This window comes from Phyllopteryx taeniolatus, chromosome 4 (assembly GCF_024500385.1).
Source record: "Phyllopteryx taeniolatus isolate TA_2022b chromosome 4, UOR_Ptae_1.2, whole genome shotgun sequence".
NCBI classification, from domain to species: Eukaryota; Metazoa; Chordata; class Actinopteri; order Syngnathiformes; family Syngnathidae; genus Phyllopteryx; species Phyllopteryx taeniolatus.
This window is the reverse complement of record NC_084505.1, coordinates 17278938-17304635: the sequence shown is the minus strand read 5'-3', so window position 1 is coordinate 17304635 and position 25698 is coordinate 17278938. Positions and strand designations below refer to the sequence as shown.

The following is a 25698-nucleotide window of genomic DNA, read 5'->3' as shown; positions in this document are numbered from 1 at the left end:
CTTCCAGGAGTACACGAAGGTGTGGTATGGAAGGCTGGAAAAGTGTGTTAGACTCTAGGAGGGATGATAATTCGCAGGCAAAATCTTGTAGTTTGTAGTTTTATATACACCAGGGGTAGGGAAACGTCTGTGCTTTTGATTATGTGTAAAGTCCAAAATTAGCTGGGTTGGGCTCCAGGTTAACCATATAACAGATGAATGAATGGAGCGTCTCAAAAAAAGATGGCCTTTTTTAGAGTGACAGGCAGAACAGTGCAATGTTCTTCCACTAGATGGCAGAAGAAACAATTTACCTGTCCAACTGTTGCCATTCATTCAACAAAATGACAGCTTTGCGTCGAACTAAACAGGCCCAGATTACACACCGAATAAGTATATTTGTGAGTAAATTGAGACGAAATCATGACTATTTCCATACACAGTGTTTACCTTTTATGATATTTTTGTTCGGTGGTGTGCCGTACAATGTTTTTAATGTAAGAGTCACAAACAGTCGGTCTCATGATGAATAGTGAGCTGTTTTGACATTTGAAGCGTCACATTTGGCCTTTCTGTTTGCTCTTAAATGGCAAACCATATCCGCAGGCACAGCAGCACAACTGTCTTTTATTTTTTTCATGACGCCGTGCTGGGGGAATCGAGCGGCTCGAGCTCGTGCAAAAACCGCAAAGCACCATCGGATGGCAGCCATGCCGTCACCATGAATTTGGGGTTCTGTTACTTTGTAGACCATTTTGGTACATTTCAGCAGCACCTTCAGAGGGGGGCACGATTGCGGCAGAGTGGCTAAAGCTTTATTTATTTATTCATGTATTTATTTATTTTTGGACTGGTTTAACCTGCGTACGTCAGTGGGCGGGTTGATGACGTTTTGCGTAAGACTGAGACAGGAGGAGGAGGAGGAGGAGGAGGAGGAGACCGAAGCTGGAAGACGGATATGGTCCTCCCTGGTGGTCACCTCTCATCCACCACAGCAGGATTTAACCGAACGTGGCGTGCGCTGTCTTGGTCGTAATCAGCCAGGCGTCCTCCGCCGTGTGACCCCGAAGAAGAAGATTCAACCGGCGGCGAGATTCGGCGGCTCCATGGCTCGCTAGCACAGCGAGGCTAACTAGCGTTAGCTTCCGCTTCTGCTCATCCCCGGGACCTCAGCCGGCCAAGTGGACAGTCGAGAATGGCCACCTCACGCGGGTAGCCCAAGAAACTACCAATATTGCGCACAGCCCCTTCCAAGATAAACACCTGCTTAAATAACTGGTAAGCATCTATTTAGTTACCTATTGACAACTTTACAGGAATTAGAAAAGTTTCCCCCCCCTCCAGTGTAACACCCAGCAGCACTGTTGTGTAATGCCTTTTAACGGTGAACCAAAGCTGCCTTTCCCCCCCCCCCCACCTCCAGTGTCCATAGCTTAATAAAAAAAAAAAACAACAACAACAACAACTCAACAGTCACATAATTTGTCTACTTCTATTTCAAATGAGCATGTTTAGTCGTCAAACCGCTTATTATTGATGTCTCGGTGCGGCAGTCATCTTCGCATCACGAGCTGAAGTGACACGAACGTGAAGTGGTTCGCTGTTCTGACACAACATTTGATTTCTCGAACAAAATGAAAATAAAAGGTCTATAGAGCTTAAAAAGGGGCTACTGACAGCTCAATGTCTCTCTTGTTTTGACGTGTCTCCAAAGTTTCGGACGGACCCTGAAGCATGACGGTAATTATTGATGAGTGTGAACATAGCTCGAGTGAGATCTTATTTTGTTGTGTTCTAGCCTGGATATTATTAGTCTTCCTGCCTACCCTGATCCCTCCTTAACCGGGACGTTGGCTCCCAGCCTCCCTTACAGCATTTGCTCACACACACGTATCAGCTTGCAGAACACGAAGATCATAATCGCTCTTAAAATTACCTCAAGCATGTACACTATTTGCTTCTAGTCATAACCTGTTGATTTCATCGAACGCTATCCACAATTTATTGATTATTTGTCCATCGTGGCTACTGTAGCTTCCCTCCTTCCCAGTTTTCAAGTGTCTTGCGTTGTCAAGCATGGACAGTTTTCTTATTCTATCACATGGAGTGCTGTCTTGTGACCTGTGCAGCAGCTGTAGTTGGAAATACAGTGGAACCCCTGAGATCGACTGCATTCCATCTGTGGTTTGTTAGTATTTGGAACAATTTCTTTTCCCATTGGAAATAATACATTTAGTATAACAACTTTGTGAAATTCAATTAACTGTTAACATTTTAACCTTCTCAGCTGCAAGTGTAAAAAATAAAAATGTCCAGTCAATCTTACCATTAATGATGCACATCAAAAACAGTGCTAAACATAAATGGGGTGGGATTATGCAAATTTGCTTGGAATAAATGCAGCTCCCTTTGTAGTGCCCATTCCGTTGAGCTATAGTATACTGAGCAGCCAGGACATCGAGAAACATACCACATTTGTTGCTACGCTACAACTGTACTTGTAGCAATAAGTTCGAATTCTGGTTTAATGGTCGTCGTCATATTTGTGCCGGCATCACAAAAAAGCGAAAGAAAAAAATAATCCGATTTATCAAAATGTTAATTTTACCTTAAGACGATCACCAAGATGAAGTCGTACAAGATAGGTTAATGCCTTGTTTGATGTCAAACACGCAAGTTTTTGTGAATCTTTTGAGGCCTATTCTTCGGAATTTATTATATGCCATGCATTTACGGACACAGCCAGCTCGATTGTTTCCGCTTCATCTATTGCCAAGCAAAATGTTTCACAGCAATCTTGTGAGAGAAATTGGACTGAACGTGAGCCATATTGTTAAACCAAATTCACCCAGATCAATACTTGAGTTCAATATGGACAGATTGTCTAATGCGTAGCTGTTAGTGTTAGTTCAGTAGACTCCACTCATGCGTCTCAGGTGGTGGTGGCTACACACGGTAACTCTTAACAAGCGTATGAACTCAACTCTATGTTGTATTAATCCGGTTGTCAATATAAAGCGACTTAAAAGTAATATTGAATGCGTTCATTTTATGTATGTTACTTCTGTTTATTTAACTTGTCTTATCTGGTGAAGAACTGTACTCCGTCTTTATCCGGACACAAAACGACGAATAGTGAACCAGACAACAATGCTCAGCAGTCGTGCCTCTGGTTCACTGAAACTTGAACTTTTTCATTTTGCTACATGCAATGACTAGGTGATAGCGTTTTCCAAAAAATCTAACAGAACACTGGGAAGATTACAACAACCAGAAATAGTTGGCCTGGGATTTAATACAGAGGTTCTGCCTTCGAGCGTTGGCATATTGTCAATTTTACGACTTTAGGGACATCTGCGGTTCCACTGTGCATCATTTAAACTGTGCACTCTGTAGTTTGCAGTGACACTGTCTGTTGTGCTTTGTTGTGCAGCCACTGCTGCATTCATTGATCAGTGGCATCTCTGTTCTCTTCTCACAGTGTACACGCGCACACACGGATGATTCAAATAGTTTTCTAAAAGACACCTAAAGTATACACTAGGTCTTCTGTTGTAAAGCCAGATGAAGCCATGAAGCTGTAATTATGGCATTGGTTTCACAGCTGTTGTGATGCCTTATGTCATTTTTTTTTCTTTTTCAAATGTACTTATTTATTTTCAGGTTGTTGGTGTTACTGCAGTTCCAAACATGGTGCAGAAGTACCAGTCGCCCGTGAGGGTATACAAGTATCCCTTTGAGCTGGTGATGGCAGTAAGTGTCTTTATTTTCAATATTGCATGTTACTAATGCCGTGTTATGTAATACTGGCAAGCATGCACTTGTTACCAGCATAAGAAAGCAATTGAATAACACACCTTCCATAACATGAAATGCCAGCATAAACTTGTTCCATTGCAAATTGGAAAAACAATTTTTCTGCTAATCACAGCGGAATTCTTTGATGCGGGAAACTGCTAAAATGCTCTATCTGGTTTGATCAGTTTTATTAAGAAATGCTATTTGAATGTATCAAATGCCTATAAAACCGTCTATCTTTATATGGTGCTTCAATCTTAGATGGTGTTGTTAATTCCCTGACCTACCTTCTTTTTTATGTCAATCGAAAGACACTTCTTGATCCAGTTATCCATGCTTTGTTATTTTGAATAATTACATCGCTATTAAGCATTGTGTCAATGTCTTTTTAGAGCCCTGTCGTGTCAGACAGGAGAACGCTTTATTCAAATGTAAAATCATGCATTGTAAAAATTCATTATACATCGGTAGAAGGGTTTTCCAGAATTTTGAGATCTACTTTGGGGGTGTGCATTATACATGAGTGCGCATTATACACGAGAAATTACAAACAAACAAAAAATACATCAGAATGATTCCCAAGACTTTTGGGAGAATATTATATGGACTGCCGAGATGAAAGGTGAGCTTTGTGGAAGGTGTGTGTTTTGTTACATTTGGCGGAAATGTAGCCCAACAGTTCAGAAAAAGAACATCATACCAACAGTCAAACATGGTGATGGTAGTGTGATGGTCTGCTAAGCTCCTTCAGGACCTGGACAATTTGCTTTGAATGATGGAACCATGAATTCTGCTCTTTATAGCAGAAAATCCAGACGGAGAATGTTCAGTTTGTGACCTCAAGCTAAAGCGCACTTGGGTTCTGCAGCAGCATAACGATTCAAAACACACCAGCAAGTCAACTTCTGAATGGCTTAAAAGAGCAAAATAAAGGTTTTGGAGAGGCCTAGTCAAAGTCCAAACTTGAATCCGATTGAAATGCAATGGCATGACCTTGAAAAGGCCGTTCATGCTCGAAAACCCTCCATTTTGACTCAATTCGAGCAATTCTGCAAGCAAGAGGGGTCCAAAATATCGCCACAGAGATGTGAAAGACTCATTGCCAGTTATAGAAAAAGCTTGATTTCAGTTGTTGCTGCTGAGGATGGCCCAACCAGTTATTAGGTTTAGGGGGGCATTACTTTTTCACATCGGGCCAGGTAACTTTGAGGATTTAAAAATCAAAAAATAAAATAAAAACACAATTTAAAACCAGCATTTTAAGTTCACTTCAGTTACATTTCTCTGATATTTACTTATTATTATTTATTTGTTTGTTTGATGATGTTAAAGTGGGGAAACTTTGCAAAAATATAAGCGTTTGAGAAGGGGGCAATACTTTTTCACGGCACTGTATTTCTGCATATAACGACTTCCACTTTTGATTAACAGAGTAACACCAAAACATTACAATATTGAGTCATAGTTACTGACCATGTGGTTTGCCTGTCAGAGGTTCCAGAAAGCCTATATTGAGAATTTCTTTTCTCTGTATTTGACTTTCGGAAAATGTGAGTCCTTTATAATACACAGATGCTTTACAACTGCTCCAGATTCCCCTCCCTATGTCCTGTACAGTTTAAAATTTGTTCAATACAGTTTTCTGTACAGACCTTGAAGGGTCACGCAGCACACTGACAGGTGTTATTGAAGTATATCACCCTCTGGCAAACACAAGTGTGTCTTTAAGGGCTGTTGCATAACTCTGCTTGGATTGCAGCCCGTAAACTGTGTTCCACAGAAAGTACTTATGATTTAGTTCAGAAATTATGAGTAATCACCATGTAAAGCATTTTAGAGGTGGCAGATTTTGTCTGACAGCTGTTCTCTCTGCAGACTCAACCACCACAAGAGTTGGAAAGGAATAAACAAGAGTAGCTGTAGACCTGTCAAAGCTAATTTGTCACCCTTGTAAAGGAGTGACCCTGATAGCTAGAAGGTACAGCTACAGTTAAATCGAGAAGACACATTTCAATAGAAACAAGTGACTATGGATATAACCATAGTGAACAACATTAGTTGAAGGGATCACGTTCGTTTCACAGTTTACCTTCAACACAGATGACTGGAGTTACATAGCATTCACACAATATAAAACTTAATATCGGCCTTTTGTATTATTTCAGGGGCGTTTACAAGTACAACAAAATGTTGTTTTCAGTGCCTTAAACTTCAGCTGCAATGGTCCCAGAAGTCTACTTCCTAGTGTCAATAACAGGAAATATTGTTGCTGCTGTTGCTATTATCATCTGGTCGGGGCTCTAGGCTTTTCTCGGGGGAGTCCTATAGGAATGTGGAAAAAAAATGCACACAATACCCTTTCCTCTGTTGTTTCAGGCCTGATGGGCCAATTGCTGTTGGAACATATCCATGAATAGGAATGACTTTGGTAACTACAAAAATAACAGCAAAAATCAAATGAAAACACAACTAACACTAAATTGCAATTTATTGCTGATCATTCCATTTACCAAAATGGTGAAAAATGTTGTCTCCATAAGCTTCTAGATGATGGATTTAGAAGAGATTCCACACCTAAATACGTAACCTGTTGGTCGTCTCAGTCTTTTATTTATAATTTTTTTAAAATTAATGTAATATTATTATTTTTTGTTCACATAAGCTTTGTTTACTCTACACATTGATGCATGAAACACACCTTTTAATAAAATGTTTTTGGGGCAATATACATTATACGTTACAGTTTTTGTCTTTATAGAATGCATAAATGAAACATAAAACTAACTCCCTATGCAGCTGTATCTGGTGTTGAGTGGTGGGGAATGTACTCAAGTCCAAGGTGGTACCCTCCGCATCCACTAAAGATATTGCACAGGACTACTGTATGAACAGGACGTGCTGCAAGTGATCTTCTCTGTGAGTGGTTGGATAATAGATACATTTTTTTTTAGAAAACCGCTAGGGTTCGCTTGCATATTTTATTCTTGGAAGAACAAGAGAAGTCAAAAAGAAATTCACATTGAATACAATCTGCATGAATTGGGAACTGAGGATTGCGAGGGCCACATATGTTTGAAGTCAACGACCATAACATCTTTTTCAGCTCGGAGCAATTTGATCTATTTTTGCCTGGTGCAGTGGTGACTTGGTGAAATAGTCTTTTCTTTACTTCTTTTGGACCGGTGTGCGTTTTGGCATGCGTTTGTGCCAAAAGCGTATGTAATACTTATATATTAATCTATACACAGACAATTGATATTTGTGTTTGTGCAATGAAAATCCTCTGCCTGCCCTTTGTGATTTTGATTAACATGATTAAATTATTTCTTCCATCTTTCTTAAATTCTGGCGGCGCAGTGGACGATTGGTTAACACATCTGCCTCACAGTTCGGAGGATCTGGGTTCAAATCCGGCCTCGCCTGTGTGGAGTTTGCATGTTCTCCCTGTGCCCGCGTGGGTTTTCTCCAGGTACTCCGGTTTCCTCCCACATTCCCAAAAAAACTATGGATGATAGGTTCATTGAAGACTCTAAATTGCCCATAAGTGTGAATTTGAGTGTGAATGGTTGTTTTTATGTGCCCTGCGATTGGCTGGCGTTCAGTTCAGGTTGTACCCCGCCTCTCGCCCAAACATAGCTGAGATAGGCTCCACCACACCCGCGACTCTAGTGAGGATAAGCGGTATGGAAAATGAATGAATGATTAAATTCTCAAGGTATTGTCCTGCACTTACTGTTAAAAGCAAGTAGCCAGACAACCAATGAAAACAAACCGACAGCAACATTCACGACAAATAAATATGTTTTGTAATGGAGACCACAAGAACACAAATGTGGCACATATGAGTATGTCTGCTTTTTGCGATGTTGTCATAGTGGAGCATGAGTTTTCAGTTTTTAAAAAAACAGAAGTTGGCACCAGCGCCATATCATGAGCACAGTTTGACGTTTTGTGCAACGAAATAGAAAGTGCAATTGTAATTGTAATAGAATTCAAAGATGTACTGTGTTTTTCCAAAACTACAAGTGATTATTCATTTAAATAAACAGTGCTTTTGCTGTTTTTTTAATTAATTTTTTTTTTTTTACTTTAGATGGTTTCAAACATGATTATCAATAACAAGTACAGGTTACATAATATTTCAATTTAATGATATAAAAATCTTTGTTTGCAATTTTAAAAGTGTAATTGAGTATGATCTCCCTGAATGTCAATTTTTGTTTTTTAATTAATTGGTAGAGAACGCGTTAGAAAGGCCCTAGGGTTCTGAACAGCTGAGTACCTAAATTTTAGTATTTGCCTTTGTGTTGGGATGAAATACCGTGTGCTTAGCTGAAATTCATACGCTGTGTTTCGGTGTACTTCTCTACAAAGGTAGAGTGTTGGGCTGCACGATATTGGAAAAAAATGACATTGCGTTTTATTTATTTATTTTTTAAACCTGCGATATACATTGCGATAAAAAAAACACAAAAAAACAGGATAACATACTTGTGACGTGAAAACCAGCACACATTTCTCCTTTTCTTCTCTGTTGTTTGGGCAGTTTATAATAGTTTCAGTAGAAAAGACATTATCAAAAAAGTATACTGAGTCATTTATGTGAAGTCTACCAGTATTTAAATGCACTGTAGTATTGAGTAGTTAACAGTTAAAATAATGTATTGTCATGCCCACTTATACTGTGTTGTCATTACAACATTCATAATACTATTATTTTTAAATCAATCTTTTATTTTTAACAAGTTTTAACATAATATGCATTCATATTTCTATATTTCAATGCATTGGTTTAAATGACACACATTGTTGTGTACACCTGAAGTTTGTCTCTAGCCATAGCTCTCCACCCCCCCAAATGTAATCTGTTGCAATGCGCATTAGTTTCATTCTAAAGAGTGATACAAAAAACGCAGCTAGTATACAATACTTCCCGTGTCCTCATTCATAGTTATCATACGAGGAAATAAGTATATAACAGTTTGGGCTGCTCTGTGTGTTGTTTGAAGGGTAAAGTCGGTGCTAATCATATTTGCATTTTCCAAACAGGTTGCCTCTGCTACTCTTTTTTTAATATTAAAGTTGATTCACTGCATATTAAGTACACCAACATCTCAGCGGACCCTGAGATGTGACTATTGCGGACTAGTACATCGCGATGGCAATGCTCAAACAAAATATCGTGCAGCCCTAGTAGAGTGGATCCTTGTGGTTTCTTCAATGGGAAGTTTCTCCCCAAAGCTTAGTATGTGTTATCAGGATTGCATCAACAGCTTGTCTGCACGCTCTTCAAATAATGTGTGTGTTTGATCCTTTTCCATTTATTGGCATTGCACCAGCCATACAACCTGCGTCTCATCCCTCAAAATGCTGATTCATCAAAAGAGAAGCTTTTAATAGCTGTAAACTGTCCTTATCCTTGAAAATTAACTGTCTCTGTGGCCTGGTAGAGTTTTATGGAAAGTCCTATTGCAGTTTATGGCTCCACTTTGGAATGTATACCCTGTAAACTCTGTTTAGATGTTACTGCATTCTTCTCCATTAACCTCATTGTTACAGTGCCATGAAGAAGTATTTGCCCCCATTTAAAATGATCTTAAATGTTTAAGATAATCAAATAAATATCAGATAAATGTAATCCAAGTAAACATAAAATGCAGTTTTTTAAAACTGTAATTTTATTTATAAAGTGGAAAAAAAACAACTATTCAAAGCTACCTGGCCCTGTGTGAAAAATTGACTGACAACATGAAAATTGAACTTTTTGGAAAGTGTGTTTCTTGTTACATTTGGGATAAATGTAACACAACATTTCAGAAAAAGAACATCATACCAACAGCCAAATATGGTCCCTAGATACCTGTTCTCGAATGCTATTCTAAATATTGGGCCGCCACACTACCTTGTGTTTACCACTGAGCCACAGTTCCTTAACCTAGCTTATCCGACTATCCCCCCTTTCTCTGAGTAGTATCTTGACCCACTTATGGCCAGGTCTGGTTAAGACTTAAGATTTTCTGCTGCGAATTATCCTGTGCTTTACTTTGTTTTAATGTGTCGCTGACCTGCTGGCTTGTTAGTCACTCACTTAATAGTCCCATGTTGAGTGGAATGCAAATGTTCAGTGAAAGAATCCTGAGATTTTAACAGACAATTGTGTCAGCTTGTTATTACATAATATATACTGCACTCTCCTCTGTAATGAACCACACAATGTTATAGAATGCTTGGGTTTTGCCTCCATCTTTTCCATCCAGTGCAAACCGAATTTTATAATGGAGTCAAAATCCTCCACACCTGCCTTGAGATGTAGCTTACAAGACTTACAGACAACCGGATGTTACATTGCTACTGGTAGATTATTGTGCCAAAAATAAATATGTTGGGATCTGTGTCAGTGAGAGAGAGCTCATCATCATGCTGTGTGCTGCTTGTAACCGAATGCAGCAAGGCTGTGCTAACATCATGTGACTCATTGGAGCCAATGGCAGTGCTGCAGCTGATTTCATTCACTGATCACAGGACACTCATTCATCATTTTTTCTGCTGCAAGGTCGAGATGCTGCCCAGGCAGCTCCCTTCCCCCGTTCTGTTTGACTCTGCTGGAAGCAGATGACTCCTCACTAAAGTCTTACCTATTCTCCCTTTACACTGCAGTCATGTGTCACTGTTCCGCTTCAGATCTATGTTGCAATGTATGGACTGGCAATCGTCTTTCCGTGTCTTTTTAGATAACATGTTTTCATTAGGGGTGGGCGACTGGTTCACATATTTGCCTCACAGTTCTGAGGATCCGGGTTCAAATCTCGTCTCGGCCTGTGTGGAGTTTGCATGTTCTCCCTGTGCCTGCATTGGTTTTCTCCGGCTACTCTGGTTTTCTCCCACATCTCCAAAACATGCATGGTAGGTTAATTGAAGACTCTAAATTGCCCGTAGGTGTGAATGTGAGACAGAGTGGTTGTTCGTTTATATGTGCCCTGCGATTGGCTGGCGACCAGTTCAGAGTGTACCCCGCCTCATGCCCAAAATCAGCTGGGATAGGCTCCATCCATCCCGCGACCCTAGTGAGGATAAGTGGTACGGAAAATGGATGGATGGATGTTTTCATTACTGACTAGTTACTCGGAGTAGTAGTTAGTAGTTAATATTGGTTAATTTTGCCAGTTAAATTGAGGAAGAAATAATGGGCTCCTTGCACATAATCTCCTGCGTCCTGCTGCAATACGGCTTGGTCTTTTCCAGTTTTGAAAAATGGCATTGTTCTACATGCGGTGTTTACAGGACTTACCATCACAGACGTACATCGTCTTTGTAATTCCTCCTCCAAAGCACCAAATAGTAAATTACAAAAAGGCTATAATGCTTGTGTGCCTCCTCTTAGACCGCAGATATGATGGTAGAATTTTTTTTTGTGTGATACCACAAATTAGAAAATGTGAAATTGCATAACTTCTTTTTCAGCATAACTCCTCAACCCTTTCCTTCTGTCTGCTACTCAGGGAACCCCTTCTCCGATTGGCTGACAAGTTTCAGTTAAAAATATCCAGCAATAAGCTCCTGCTGGCTGAAATTCCTAGGGTTTCTCCAAGTTGACACGTCAAAATTATTGTGACGTTTCAAACGATGTCGCTTTCCCGAGTAAAAATGCAACTTAGATTGCGTAAATGGAACATTATTCGTGAGAAGAGCACTGTGGGCGGTAGAACAGGACATGTACTTTAGTAATCAGATGTTTTTTTTTTTCTGGTTGTTCTTTTTTGTTTTTTTGTTTTGTTTTTTGCTTTCTATATTAAATGCCCACTGCAGCATTGAAATCGCTGGAAGAAGAGAAGTGGGTGGCATGGCATGCAGAAACTAAAGGCTCTTTTGTTGTATTTGTTCTGACAAAAGCCTGTTGTCTATTCCCACCCAACATCCACTCTACATTGAAGCTTCAACTTGGTGTGAATTCAAACGATACCAACATTGGCATTGCACTTCTTCTGAAATAAGAGTTCATAGCCCGCATACACCCTGAATACACACATGATCAGATACCTTTTCACAGTAGTTTAGCTTTGTAAAAGCACAAATAAGCAAATTTGCTTTTTCATAGAATAGAAAATACCTTCCGTCCATTCTCAAGTGGAAATTTGAAATGGTGTTGTGTAAATAATGTATGTTTGTATGTATAGCCTGTGGATAGTTTTACAGCCATAACTTGCAACCACTATTCTCCATCTGCACCCATGATTTCACTTGCCAACATCGCTGTCATGACCTGAGCTGATTTTACAGAACTTTGTTTAGCTTTGTTCTGTTCACTAAATTTAATTGATCTTTTTATACCGTAGTTCGAAGCCATATAATGGCCTGTACCTGCCTGTTCTCCTGTTGTCTTGCCAGACTCAACTTTACACATGCAATCAATCGCCATGGCATGTAGTTAAATAAATACTGAACAACAGGATTTCCTGAATCCCATTTCCCATTTTCTATAAGTTCTCGTATTTCTATTGCTTGCCATATAAAGGGGGAAAATATTTTTTGTGTATGCAGGAAGAGATTACTTAACTATGCATTGTTTTCATATTTTCCCTCATGCACCATGGAAACTCAGAAATTATCCAGCCAAAATATAGGAACCATTACTTTCAGGTTGTCTAGCTAATGTGTGTTCATAGATTTTGTCACCGTGGATAGTTTGTTTGGCTGTCTTCACTCTTGTATTGTAATTCTGTGTTCTGATCCGTACCATCCATCCATCCATCCATCCATCCATCCATTTTCTGAGCCGCTTCTCCTCACTAGGGTCGCGGGCGTGCTGGAGCCTATCCCAGCTATCATCGGGCAGGAGGCGGGGTACACCCTGAACTGGTTGCCAGCCAATCGCAGGGCACCTACAAACAAACAACCATTCGCACTCACATCCACACTTACGGGCAATTTAGAGTCTCCAATTCATGCATGTTTTTGGGATGTGGGAGGAAACCGGAGTGCCCGGAGAAAACCCAAGCAGGCGCGGGGAGAACATGCTAACGCCACACAGGTGGGGTCGGGGATTGAACCACGGACCTCAGAACTGTGAGGCAGACACTCTAACCAGTCGGTCACCGCGTCAGCTAATCCGTACCAAAAAAAAAAAAATAAATAAAAATTGCTTAGTTAGCGTTTCCACTGGTAATTTTAACATTGGACGAAAGACAATGCAGTAAAAAGTCACAACCTTACTGAACTGTATGTATTGTGTGATGAAACTTGTGACAAACGCCTTCCCACTCGCCTGCCCTTACTCACCCTCACGCACAATTTTAACACTGATCTATGGTGTGAAGCAAACCTCACGATGGTTTACATGCCAGACCAAGACCATTGTCCACTTGTTTTGTGTTCACCAGGTTTAGATGATAGCCTTAACCAAACAAACTGCACTAGCAGAGCAATCACACTAGCGTTTGTTTTAACCAAACGTGGCATAGGTCAACACAGCCTAGAAAGTAATTGGGGGCCATATGGAATTTTTGTCTAGTTTGTGTTCCTTGGATTGCCTAATTATAGTAAGATAATGCTGCCACCCATATCCATGGTTGTTCCTTGCCTGCCTCCCCCAAGGCCTCTCTGCCAAACCATAGGTAACACTCATTTTTTAGTACAATTGTCAAATGTAATAATAGTTCAAAATAAATTATCCTTAGTTCCCTCTGCAGTGTTATATTTAGGTCAATAAAGATTAATTTGTCTGAATTTATGTTAAAATGACTTCATTTCAACCTTTTGAGATCACATTCTGCTGTCTTATGTGTTGATTGTTACGTCAAATTTTGCTTGGAAGTTGTTTTGAGTTAATGTAAAGTAAAACATTTTTTAGCTGCCAGCCTTTTGAAGAAGCTCTTGTTCAGTCATATTGAGAGATGAATGTAAGCACAGAGCTTTTATTGTGGAGCTCTGTTTTTCATGACTAGCCAGTGTAAGTAGTCTGCAATTGTGCTGACAGCAGGACAGCTATTGTATACAATGTTCCAGAGCATCATGAGTGAATAAACAAGCACAGCATTGCGCCAATACCCATTGGAAAGCAGGCAGCTGATTGGCTCCCTAGTCATGGCAGTGGCAAGTCAAGAAATGCCTACTTGATTGATGGTTTGTTTGGACACTTTATAGTACGTCAGCTGATTTGCAACTGCAACCTATTATTGGCATTATTGTTCTTTTGATGGCTACCATCAGGCGCTGCCTCAACGTGCCATGCTGTTCCAACCCGCATGGTTGATTTGGCTCACTTTCTATTACCCCCCCATTTATCCGAGCTTGGGACCAGTACTGGAGCGCTCCAGTGGTTGAATCTCGGTAACCCACATTTAATCCAACATTTGTGAACCAGTTGTATTGATGGTAAATTGATTAGTCATGCATGGAGACCGAGGCACAAGGATGACGTAATAGAAAGGCGACTGTTGTTGTGGTAACGTCTCGGACGCTACATTGGTTTAGCAAGAGAGCTATCCCAAAACCCAGACATCAAAATAATGGTTTTAGAGTGTTATATCGTACGGTGGACATTTATATTGCACTACAATGTATTTCCTAACCAGCCAAAAAAAAATGGCACCGGTGCATCCCTGGTTGAATTCTTATGATGGATTTTTTTTAAATGAAAAATATAGCTTTGCTAATCTTTCATTGTTGTGTACTCTTACTAAAAATAAGATCGGTAACACGGGCTCTTCCAAAATATGCAAGCCTATCCTCGAATATAGAAAATGCATGCCCATCTGAAAAGGAACCTGCTAAGACTAGTTGACGAACAGCCTTGAATAGTCATGTCAGCCAAATATGAAATCACCAAACACTTTCCTGTAACAGTGAAAAGATAGACAATATATGTAATAATATATACAATATGTAGTATCTGGTTGGATGGAAGGATGAAATCAAGACAAGCAGTGGTTGATCAATAGCCTCTTGTGAAAATGAACATTTAAAAAAACATCCAACTCCTAACCATCAGCCTTCAACATGCACACACGCTCACAGTCCTCTTCCTTCTTCCACTGGCCCCAACCCCCGACTCACTCATCTAATCACAAATGACAAACACCTTCATGGTCTCACAGACGGCCGGCTTAGCCACAATCCACGCAACACAACTGCAGGTTTGCTGCAGTACATTATCACGATGCATTCCCCCCTCCTCCATATTGAGGTTCACCTATTGCAGATTCAGTGCATCGTGGTTTTTTTTTCCATATTGATATTGTGCATAATTTGTCTTATTGTGGGATTTTGAGTGTATGCTGTAATGTTTTTGTGATAAAATATGCTTCCTAGCCTAAAACTGTAGACCAAACACAAAACCTTTAAAACGCATTGCAAGAAATAACATGTAAAGGGTATAGAGTACTACTGTACATTACTGTATTTTTAAGAGTTGAAAAGTTTTTTTGAGTATAGAAAGTGTTTATAAGAGTATTGTAGAGGTGAATAGGTGTGTGGGGAAGATTCATAAGAGTCTAGGGATGTTCATACCGCTTTAAAATATGTATAAATAGGTCAAGACAGCCTAAAATGTGGTCACTACTGTGTGGATTTCACCTATTGCGGCAGTGGTTTGGGACCTAACCCCTGCGATAAACGAGGGATTAGTGTATTATTATATGCTGGAGTGTGTAGCGACCCTGCAGTTGTGTCACGTGAATTGGTGTTGGATTGCTACAATTTACAAAGTTATTGAGGGCCTGTAAACCCGAGGATGACGGGGATAGCGATTGAGCGATCTTGACTTTGGAGGCACGCACAGCGAGTGGACAACAGAAAAAAATATCAAGGACTTCATCGATTGATCGAAGTCGACCCGGCGTACTTTTATATCTGCATCTCAAGCATCAATAAAAATTGATATCAGTAATCTGCCCCTTGCATGTAATGAGGAGAAATAACGTTGTCAATATTACATGCGTTACCTTGATTGATAACCATTTGATGACACCTCCTTCCTCTTCCAGGCCTATGAGCGCCGGTTCCCAACATGTCACCTTATCCCCATGTTTGTGGCAAGTGATGTGGTCGATGAAGAGACAAATGAGGACAGATCCACTCATAGGATTGAGAGACGCTGTGCACTGGATGTGGACGCTCCACGCCTTCTCAAACGGGTAATTTCGTTTGTCTAGTGGTAATCTCTTGTTACCACTAATTTACACGCAAATTCATTGGACTCTGGTTATATTGTCATCGCCAAAACGTTTTAAATAACTATGCTTTTTAATGTGTTAGTTTATGATACTATACTATACTTTTGAAGCTATGATGGTAAAATTATTGTGTGTATCTGTTTTGCAGATTGCTGGTGTGGACTATGTCTACTTTATCCAGAAAAACACACTCAACCGAAAGGAGCGGACGCTTCACATAGAATCACATAATGAGACATTCTCCAACAGAGTCATCATCCATGAGATCTGCTGCTATTCGGTAAATATACATGCTCCTGTACATACTGTATTGGTGTACATCCTGCCTTCATAACCTGGCAGTTTACACATTTGATGCCTTGTGTAAATTCATCATTTTTCCTTCATCCTGGCTGAAAACTCTGTAATAGTGATTTGAAACCACTATACATACCATGTCATCCACTGTTTATCTATGATTTCAAATCTACTCATCAATGAATGAGCATCCCGAGGTGCACAGAGTTAAAAAGGTCAAGCACATTGTATTAGCACTCAGCCATTCAGGGCTCCAATTTTAGCTCCAAGGCTGCACAGTGGTTGTTACTGTGTATGTTAACACACAGTGTTAACAGTAACTCAGCTAGACAGCCTAATTAGACAACGCTAATGGACCTGGCTACAGCGGAAATGTTTTCGTTGCCAAGAGGGATGAAGCTAACTGCACAGTGTCTTCCATTTCCCCCTCGTATTTTTACAAAATGTTATGCTGGATTCAATGACAGAAACTTTTCAGAATTTTGTTTAACACTTCAGACTTAAAGCGATCATGAACATGCTAGAATCTGCTGTTGGATATATAATAAAATATTTTCATTGTTTGCATTAGGTTAGTGATGGACTAGTTAAAATTATGCTTGAGTGCCTTCCATCTCTTTTCTTACAGCAAAGGAAAGCGGTGGCTAAATGTTGAATGTTTGCCCTAGTACATTTACATTTGTTTAAGCACACGTCAACTCACTGTGCAATGCACCTATTTCTCTTTGTGCATCATGTTCTAGTGAGGTCAAATGATCCATTGTTACAATAGCAGCAGAGCCCCCTTTTTTGCTCATGTGTACAGTATGATGCAATATGTTCTCAAATTTTCCAGGTCCATCCGGAAAACGAAGACTGGACGTGTTTTGAGCAGTCAGCAAGTCTGGACATCAAGTCTTTCTTTGGCTTTGAGAGCACAGTGGAAAAGATAGCAATGAAGCAATATGCCAGTAGCATCAAAAAGGTGTTTGTGTTTTTGTTTTTCAGAATGATATTTAGCAGCTTCTTGGTTCTGCATAGATGCAGGAGTTCTTTACTGATAATATATAAATCTGCTTGTGTTATCTCTTTGTGCAGATAGGTCCATGGTCCCCATATGTGCATTTAGATGAATGTGACCAATGTTGTCTATTTTCTATTAGATGACATTAAAGTTGAAATTGCTTAATAAATTTGACCCACTTATCCTCTTTCGAATAATGCAGAAGAAGGTATTTTATTTCTCTGCAAGACCCAGAGGAGGCAGTTTTATCATTTTACTTATTGCACTGCTTTTTGTACCATCCTCTCTTCCTTCTATTATTCTACTTCCAGGGAAAAGAAATTATAGAGTACTACCTCAAGGAGCTAGAAGATGAGGGCATCACTCGTGTGCCACGATGGAGTCCAACTTCTCTTCCCCTGCCTCCTACCAGACCAACCAGTCTCTTTACCAGCCCACCTGCTGACCCCAAAGTCCCTGTCACACCCGCCATTCCCATCCCACTGACTGTTGATGCCCCAGACAGCGGCTCTCAGGATGCTAAGCAGGACAGCGCTGCCCTTCAGGCAGAGAGTTTAACTGAAATTCTGGCTGGCACACCAGAAGGTCTGTTTAGTTGATATTTGGAAAATAAGTGGCTGCCTACTGTAAATAATTTAATTGGTTTCTGTGAACTGTATTTACACATCACGTCAATTATGTGAATTTGAGGTGTTTTGTTGGTTTTGTTTGTTTGCAGATAAACTGGATGCTGACTATATCAAACGCTACCTTGGTGATCTTACACCCCTGCAGGAGAGCTGTCTCATCAGACTTCGTAAATGGCTACAGGAGACCCACAAGGGAAAGGTGACATGCAGCCTAGTACAGATTTTTTAGTAGTGGGAATCTTACCAACCAAGAAAATTTTCAAATGTTTACTGCTAATCTCATATTTATATCATGGTTAGAAACATGTTAATTGTGTAATTGCACATTTTGGGCCATTATATTAGAAATACTGGCATCTTACGATCTTACTTCATTTCAGATTCCCAAGGATGAACACATCCTGCGATTCTTGCGGGCTAGGGATTTCAACATGGACAAGGCTCGCGAAATTTTGTGCCAGTCGCTGACCTGGCGGAAGCAGCACCAAGTAGACTATCTTCTTGAGACATGGAGTTCACCACAAGTCCTTCAGGACTATTACACAGGGGGCTGGCACCACCATGACCGAGGTAGGTTTAAACCTCTACCTGCATACACACATACCCAGGCTGTTCAGACGGGTTTTCACATACATGAGCTATGTAGGCTATTGTGGCAAAGCTAGCCAAGATGGTGAGCTTTGATCTCAGGTTTCCTTCAGTCAAGTTACGTGATTAAAAACATATTTAATTTTGTTTTTTCTTGTGAGATCACATCCATTCAGAGCAGAAGTGACTGAAACATGCATACAATTTTTATTACTAATTGGTTACACTAGCACCAACATGTTCTTTGCTTTGGTACATGCCATCAAATCCTGTGTAGTTTATTATTGTAGTGGTACTTCTGTTCCCAGGAGGATTGTGCAACTAGTGTTTAGGCTTCAGTAGTTGTGAAGGATAAATGGGACAAAAGTATTTGCCTGGCTCTTATCGTCTTACATAACAAAGGAGCAGGCAGCTAACTATAATGATTCTTTCGCAACAGTTTATTATACAACCTCTGTAATAGACTGTAATATTGGTGCAAGTTGTGTAAATGTTTTTTAATTTTATATTTTGTCCTGTAGATGGTCGGCCTTTGTACGTGCTGAGACTTGGCCAGATGGACACTAAAGGACTGGTCCGAGCTCTTGGAGAGGAATCTCTGCTTAGACATGTATGTCATGTATAGTAGTTACATCACACTAACAGTTCAGATGACAGTTCATGTTAAATCTCAGTATAAACCATTCAGATTACAGGTTAGGTAGTGTCCAGTGTTTTAAAGGAGGCAAGTGTTTTAAAAGCAGACCATACACACAGTTGCCAAAATAGTGTGCTTAAAATGCTCTCAGTGTAAATCACCATGTTTCTGGAGTTGTTGAATTCTTGAAATGTCCCAATAAGTATCTGGTATGGTCATTTTTAGGTGCTATCTATCAATGAGGAAGGGCTGAGACGCTGCGAAGAGAACACAAAGGTGTTTGGTCGTCCCATCAGGTAAACTGAGTAGAAATGTGTACTTTTAACAAAAACTATACTAGAAAGTCAAACTTAACTTAACCATCAAGTCACATGTTGGCTTTTTATGTTGACTTTCACAGTTGGCATGCACACTACGAGTGAGTCCAGAGCAATCAGTCATTTCTCCAGCAGAATGAAGACGATACAGCATATTGTTTTTGAAGTGTACTGATGCAGCCGATGGTGGGAAGAGTGAGGGGAAGGAATTGAGATGGTATCATTCAGGCATCTCAGCAGGAGGCGGGGGCAGGGATCTGAGCCACACAGGATGGTACATCAACTATGAATAGCTGTTGCGCTACACTGGCCGCGGGCCAGGCGAGAGGATGTGGAGGGAGCAAGAGAGGGAGTCTAGAATTAGCATGCATGGCTGTCACCACTTAAATCACACTTTTGGGTGACAGGTTCAAAGTGGTTGGTTATCAGTTTGTGCTTTTATGTGTTTACTTATTCTATAGTTGCTGGACATGCCTGGTGGACCTGGAGGGTCTGAACATGCGTCACTTGTGGCGACCAGGAGTCAAGGCTCTGCTGAGGATTATCGAAGTTGTGGAGGCCAACTATCCAGAGACGCTGGGACGGCTGCTTATCTTGAGAGCTCCCAGGGTCTTCCCAGTCCTTTGGACGCTGGTGAGCACTGGCGACCACTGGCTCTCAAAGGGAAAACTCAAAGTCATATTGCATGGGTTTCAAATCAGTTCCAGGTGTTTGAGTGGCCCTCAATTTCAAACACTCACCCACTGTCAAGCTCAGTGTCCTACATTCTCATTTAACAAACATTTGCACAATGAATAGATTTGAGTGTAGCTATTTTTGAGCAAGTATATAAAAGAAGACATACTGTATGCTGTCTCATTAAAGTAAAATAAACCTTTATTGTGTGTTGGGGAGCAGCCAAAACTGTTAGTGAGCACATTGTGTGCAAATAATGTTTTTGTTTTTTCTTCCCTCCCCACGATAACCAGCCAGTGTAGTCACTATGTATCCTGATCAACACTCTCATGTTTCGTGACTTTAGGTGAGTCCATTCATTGACGAAAACACCCGCAAGAAGTTCCTAATCTATGCAGGAAATGACTACCAGGGCCCCGGCGGACTGGTGGACTACATAGACAAAGAGATTATTCCCGACTTCCTGGGCGGCGAGTGTATGGTGAGTGGAGAATTAAGAATGTATGTTAAAGAACCTGATTAAATTCCAAGATAGCCTAATTTTATGTGTGCTTCCACATGTGCTCTCTCGCTCTCTCTCTCTCTTTAGTGTGAGGTACCTGAGGGAGGCTTGGTCCCAAAGTCGATGTACCGCACTGCAGAGGAGCTTGAGAATGAAGATGTTCGTCTGTGGACTGAGACGATCTACCAAAGTGCTAGCATCTTCAAAGGCGCTCCACATGAGGTAAGACTGAGTAACACATGCAGAGCAAGAGGATGCCTGCAGTGACACGTTAAATTGAAATGTAGGTCAGGACAATAGCGTCCAGGATGCATCAGTGAATTTATTTTGTTGACAGGTCTGCCATCTAGTGGTTGAAACCTGTAGACTCCACCTTTTTATTTCCTGCATGGAACATTCCACCTTTATGGCAGGTATTAATTTGCCTGGTAACGTACCTGCTCTGACCAAACATGACTTGACCAAAGCAAAGAGAGAATTGTCAGTCATTGTAATCCTTCCAGATGTACATGACTAAATTGTCACAATGGCAAATATTCATGTTGTGTACACAGAAAATCTTTTAGGGTTATATTTGCTTCCTGCATTTTCAGCTGAAACATCTCTCTGTTCCAATAGAGAGGGACCTTGTGACGCTTGAAAGGCGTTATATAAATTTAAAGTCATGATTATTAATTGTTCCGCAATGTCTTTCTTTTAAACAGCTTCTGATTGAGATCATTGATGCCTCCTCCGTCATCACCTGGGACTTTGATGTGTGTAAAGGTGATGTGGTTTTCAACATCTACCACTCAAAGCGTGCCCCACAGCCACCGCGTAAAGACCCACTCGGAGCTCATGGGATCACCTCCCCAGGAGGCAACAATGTGCAGCTTATTGACAAATCATGGACGCTGGGGCAAGATTACAGCATGGTAGAATCCCCTCTAACCTGTAAGGAGGGAGAAAGTGTGCAGGTAAGGTTTTGAGAATATGAGAATCGTGTGTGGTGAGCCACATTTGGTGTCTTTTCTGGTTTCATTCTGCAGGACATATATGTTTTAAAACTCGTCATTTGTCTGTGACACAAACCTTTGCATTGTTTAGGGCTCCCACATTACACGCTGGCCAGGTTTCTACATCCTCCAGTGGAAGTTCCACAACATGCCGGCATGCTCGGCCACTAATCTGCCTCGAGTAGATGATGTGCTGGCAACCCTGCAGGTCTCCTCGCACAAGTGTAAAGTCATGTACTACACCGAGGTGTTGGGCTCTGAGGACTTCAGGTTGGTAACTCATCCAATCGGCAATTAACAACTTAATTTAAATGATTCAACCTCAATTCTATAATGAGCTCAACTGTTTCCTTCCTGTGTTCTATCAGACACCCTCTATACCGCACATACTGCAAGACAAATTATATATATATACACACACACACATACACACATCAGCCCTGAGTATTGAAATGGGGATGCTTCCCTCTCCCAAACACCTTTTGTAATTCATTTTTTTCTGTCCAACGCATTCCTGTTCTTTCTTGTCCTCTACCTCCTGGCTCTCTGTCTTCTTCCTGTGAAGAACGGCTTGCTGTGACGTGCAGAGTTTGTAAGTGGCGCAGTGGTTGCCCTTTTCCTTTTAGCACTACCCCGTTGTCATTCCTGCTTTTTGGCTTCTAACTTTCCAGCCCGCCTCCATGGCAGCCACGGCGCTGCAAGCTAGGGCAGTCACAATGTCCTGAGCACATTCTGGCTTTGAGCCTGTTGACTATGGCCTTGCTTGCATAACTAACAATACTAGCAATCATTGGTCTTAATGAAGTCTTGAAACTGTATATGTACTGACAATTCTTATCCTAATGTGATGTCAGTTTGAACTATCAACTTGCTAAAACAGCGCTTGCTCTTTCGGTGTCGTCTTTACTACCGATATGACCGCACCATCTTAAGACAGTTGGACAAACTAATATTTTTTTCGACATGTGTTGCCAACTCAACTAAGCTTATATGTATATGTTGTGCTCTTTTTTTTTTTGTCTACTTTGGGATCAACTGAAGTGAAGTGATATGAGATTAACTCCAATATATAAACTATTCAATCCTAAAAATCTTTTATCCCGATCCCAAAAGGAGTTCATAATTTGTGGCTGTGTTAACCTCACAAACACAGCTAACAGTGTGTATTATTTTAGTGAAATCCAGTGGCATACATAATTTGATAGCTGTATAACTAAGCAAACAAAGGACACTGTCTTTATGCTTTGCCATAAGCGACAGAAGCGTTTAACATGGAAAGGGTAGAGACAGAGCTTTTCTTAATTGAGCTTTTCTTAATTGAGCTTTTCTTATTCTGTGTCACACACAGTAAAACAATTTACTGTACCCAAGATGATACTCTGTAGGTTATTTTGGCCTCTGGCAGAGCCTAAAGCGTTGAGTGCCGTTGATTGACGTTCCTGGCTGCATGTTACTGGGTGTGCGTCATAGTCACATGATGCTCATTTAGTTGGTCAAAGTTATTGTGCTAAATAGGTACATTAAAAATGTAAAGGTTGTGTTTCCTTACCGGACTGTGTCTCCCTTTACAGGGGTTCGATGACCAGCTTGGAGTCGAGCCACAGTGGCTTCTCTCAGCTCAGCGCTGCCACCACTTCATCCAACCAATCCCAGTCCAGCTCAATGATCTCCAGGTAGACGGGAGCCGTCTCCTACGTAGTGATAATCCCCTTTTATTCAGATTTATGAACCTTTTCAACTTTGGATGCTGACCAGCAGACAACAAATCACGAGTCAAAAAGAAAAAGAGAGACTGTGTGAACTCCTTTTAAAGGGCTGTGTTGTTTTTTGTTTGTTTTTTTTTTTTTTGCACAAAAGTCAGATTCCAGTGCTTGGTGTTTATACTCAAGCATTTGGAATTTTAGTTTTAACGTAGCCCATTTAGAGTTGAAATGCTGAACTGTGGCATCTTTGGAGGTTTAAAGAAGCAATATTTTCATCCCAGGAGTGGCAGGTCTGAATGGGTAAAGACAATTGAGGCGCTGTTATATATGGTGTATGCATTTACTTTTACACTCCAGAATCCTGCAGGCAATAATCAGATGACGCACTCCTCATTCATGTGCACAACTGTAGTAGATTGGATGTTCTGTTACATGTTTGACATTGAAAAATCTTGCTCTTGCTATATTAACAGAGAGATTTTTTTTCAATGTGGAGTACCAGTGGAAAATTCAACACCTGTTGTTGAAAATTACATTGACATTTATTTGGGAAGTGATCCGAATAAAGTTACAGATCGTAGCCCATAAATCCCATGTGAACATTTGTCTGGGCTTATTGCACTCACAAAACATAGTTTAATCAGACCGGATTCATATATCACAGGTGTTTGAAACAAAACAAAAGACAAAGCTCCTGAGTGGGTGGGGCTGATTAAATCATGGGACTACAAATTGAGTCAACTGATGGTAATCGTCTATTGTTGGATTCCGGTTAATGTCCAGATGTTCTCTGATCATCCTGACAGCCCTACCATCACTTGAGGGCTCTATCATGCCATGAACAGCATACTTGACCAGCATCTCACTCTTTAGTGCTTGAAGCAATAACATGGGTTTCTACTGTGTGAAATATTTGTATTTATCATTGAGATGTCTAATGTAGATGATGGCGATGATGAGGGCGGATTGCAGGTGACCTTTATGTAATGTACAGGCAGGCACAAAGGCAAACTGAGCCACTAAAGCAGCAAAGAGCATTGTGTGTGTGTGTGTGCGTGTGTTTCCAAGCAGCAAAGATGTGCGTCAGTGTGTTTTATCATGAAATAAAGAGGGAACGCAACCCTTTTTTTCCAATAAGGGCACAACAAGTATGCTTTCCATTTTGTGTTTGTAAATGTGCTCGCAATCAACAAATTAAATGCCAATTTGCCTGAATTGTTCAAGGTCATCACGTAATCTGGCAGAGCTGCCATCATTGGATAATTATTAGTGTTATTATTTTTGAAGTGATATAGTTTCTGTGTGTATTAGGAGTAATATCTTTATTATGATGCTTGACAGTGTTTTTGTAGGAAAAAAGATCGCGCAACTGGACATGTACTAGTTATGTTTGAGGAGTGCTACTGTTTTTGACATACTTGATGGGGCCGAAACAGTGGTGTGTTACTGCATGCACGTTACACATGGTGACTGGGTTTACTTGTCTTCTGTTTGTAAATTAATAGCCATTTTAAGAGCCATTTGTCAATAAACACCATTTTAGCCTTTGTAAAACTCGCTTAGAAACAGCTGCTCCTTTCAAGGTGTTATTGTCCCAAGACATCATTTCCATTCAACGGTTTTACTAGTTAACTGGATTAGAAGCATTGATGACTTGGCTGTAAATTGCTAAATCCTCAATTGACACTGAGAATAACTATAATCATGTTATTTTGATACATGAAACTGTTTCTAACTCCAAATGAAAGGTCGATATTTTTTGTGTGGACTATTTGCAATAACATGAAATGTTTTACCTCCTTAGAATGAGGGCTATCATGTGTGTGGATGTACGAGAATGAATGCTGGAAACAGCAGTGAAAACAAGACATGCCTGTAAAATGTATGTACTGTACACACTCCCTACGGCCCTCTTGGCCCTCTCCTGCCCCCTCCCACGCTGAAGAAGGTCTCCACTTACACAACTACCCCATCACCTGAAAATTCTTTAAATAGATTAATCCTGTTTCCTTCATGGGATCTGATTAAATATGCAGATGTGGACCTTAGATTTGCACAACTGCCTCACTGAAATTAAGAAATGAAGCCATGGGCATAAAGTGTTCTTGGATTCAGAATTTCATTTCCATTTGAATTCAGTGTTGGAGATACCGGAGACCTTTCACATTTTTTTGTATCCTTCTCTCGCTTGCGTCACGTGTACATTTTCAAAGATCTCTTGAGGGCTATGAAATGTTTGTCATTACTTTTCCATGTGTTTGTTTGTCTGTTTCCTATTCTGGCACAGTTGCATATCTCTGCATATATCTTCATGTGAGATATTATTTAAAAACAACTTGTTTGAATTCATGAGAACATTGCGCCTTTACAATTTTGGGGGGAAAACATTAAACTTGAATAATGCA

At 40.4% G+C, this 25698-nt stretch overlaps 1 protein-coding gene across 5 annotated transcripts; it reads left to right on the top strand.

Annotated features, from left to right (window-relative positions):
- Positions 1-656: 656 nt before the first annotated feature.
- On the top strand, positions 657-25698 carry si:dkey-237i9.1 (SEC14-like protein 1). 5 transcript variants are annotated; one of them, XM_061770041.1, is made up of 19 exons: positions 657-1257; positions 1694-1719; positions 3643-3732; positions 15759-15908; positions 16096-16227; positions 17080-17208; positions 17559-17832; positions 17966-18075; positions 18257-18446; positions 18986-19074; positions 19327-19397; positions 19502-19519; positions 19880-20051; positions 20440-20574; positions 20683-20817; positions 21300-21551; positions 21682-21860; positions 22156-22182; positions 23162-25698. In XM_061770041.1, the coding sequence occupies exons 2-19, from the start codon at positions 1714-1716 to the stop codon at positions 23265-23267; spliced, it is 2265 nt and encodes a 754-aa protein (XP_061626025.1). In that variant the 5' UTR covers positions 657-1257; positions 1694-1713; the 3' UTR covers positions 23268-25698. The 5 variants fall into 5 exon arrangements, with proteins under 5 accessions (XP_061626025.1, XP_061626028.1, XP_061626026.1 ...); XM_061770044.1 differs by lacking the exon at positions 1694-1719 and having other exon boundaries at positions 658-1257; XM_061770042.1 differs by lacking the exon at positions 19502-19519 and having other exon boundaries at positions 659-1257.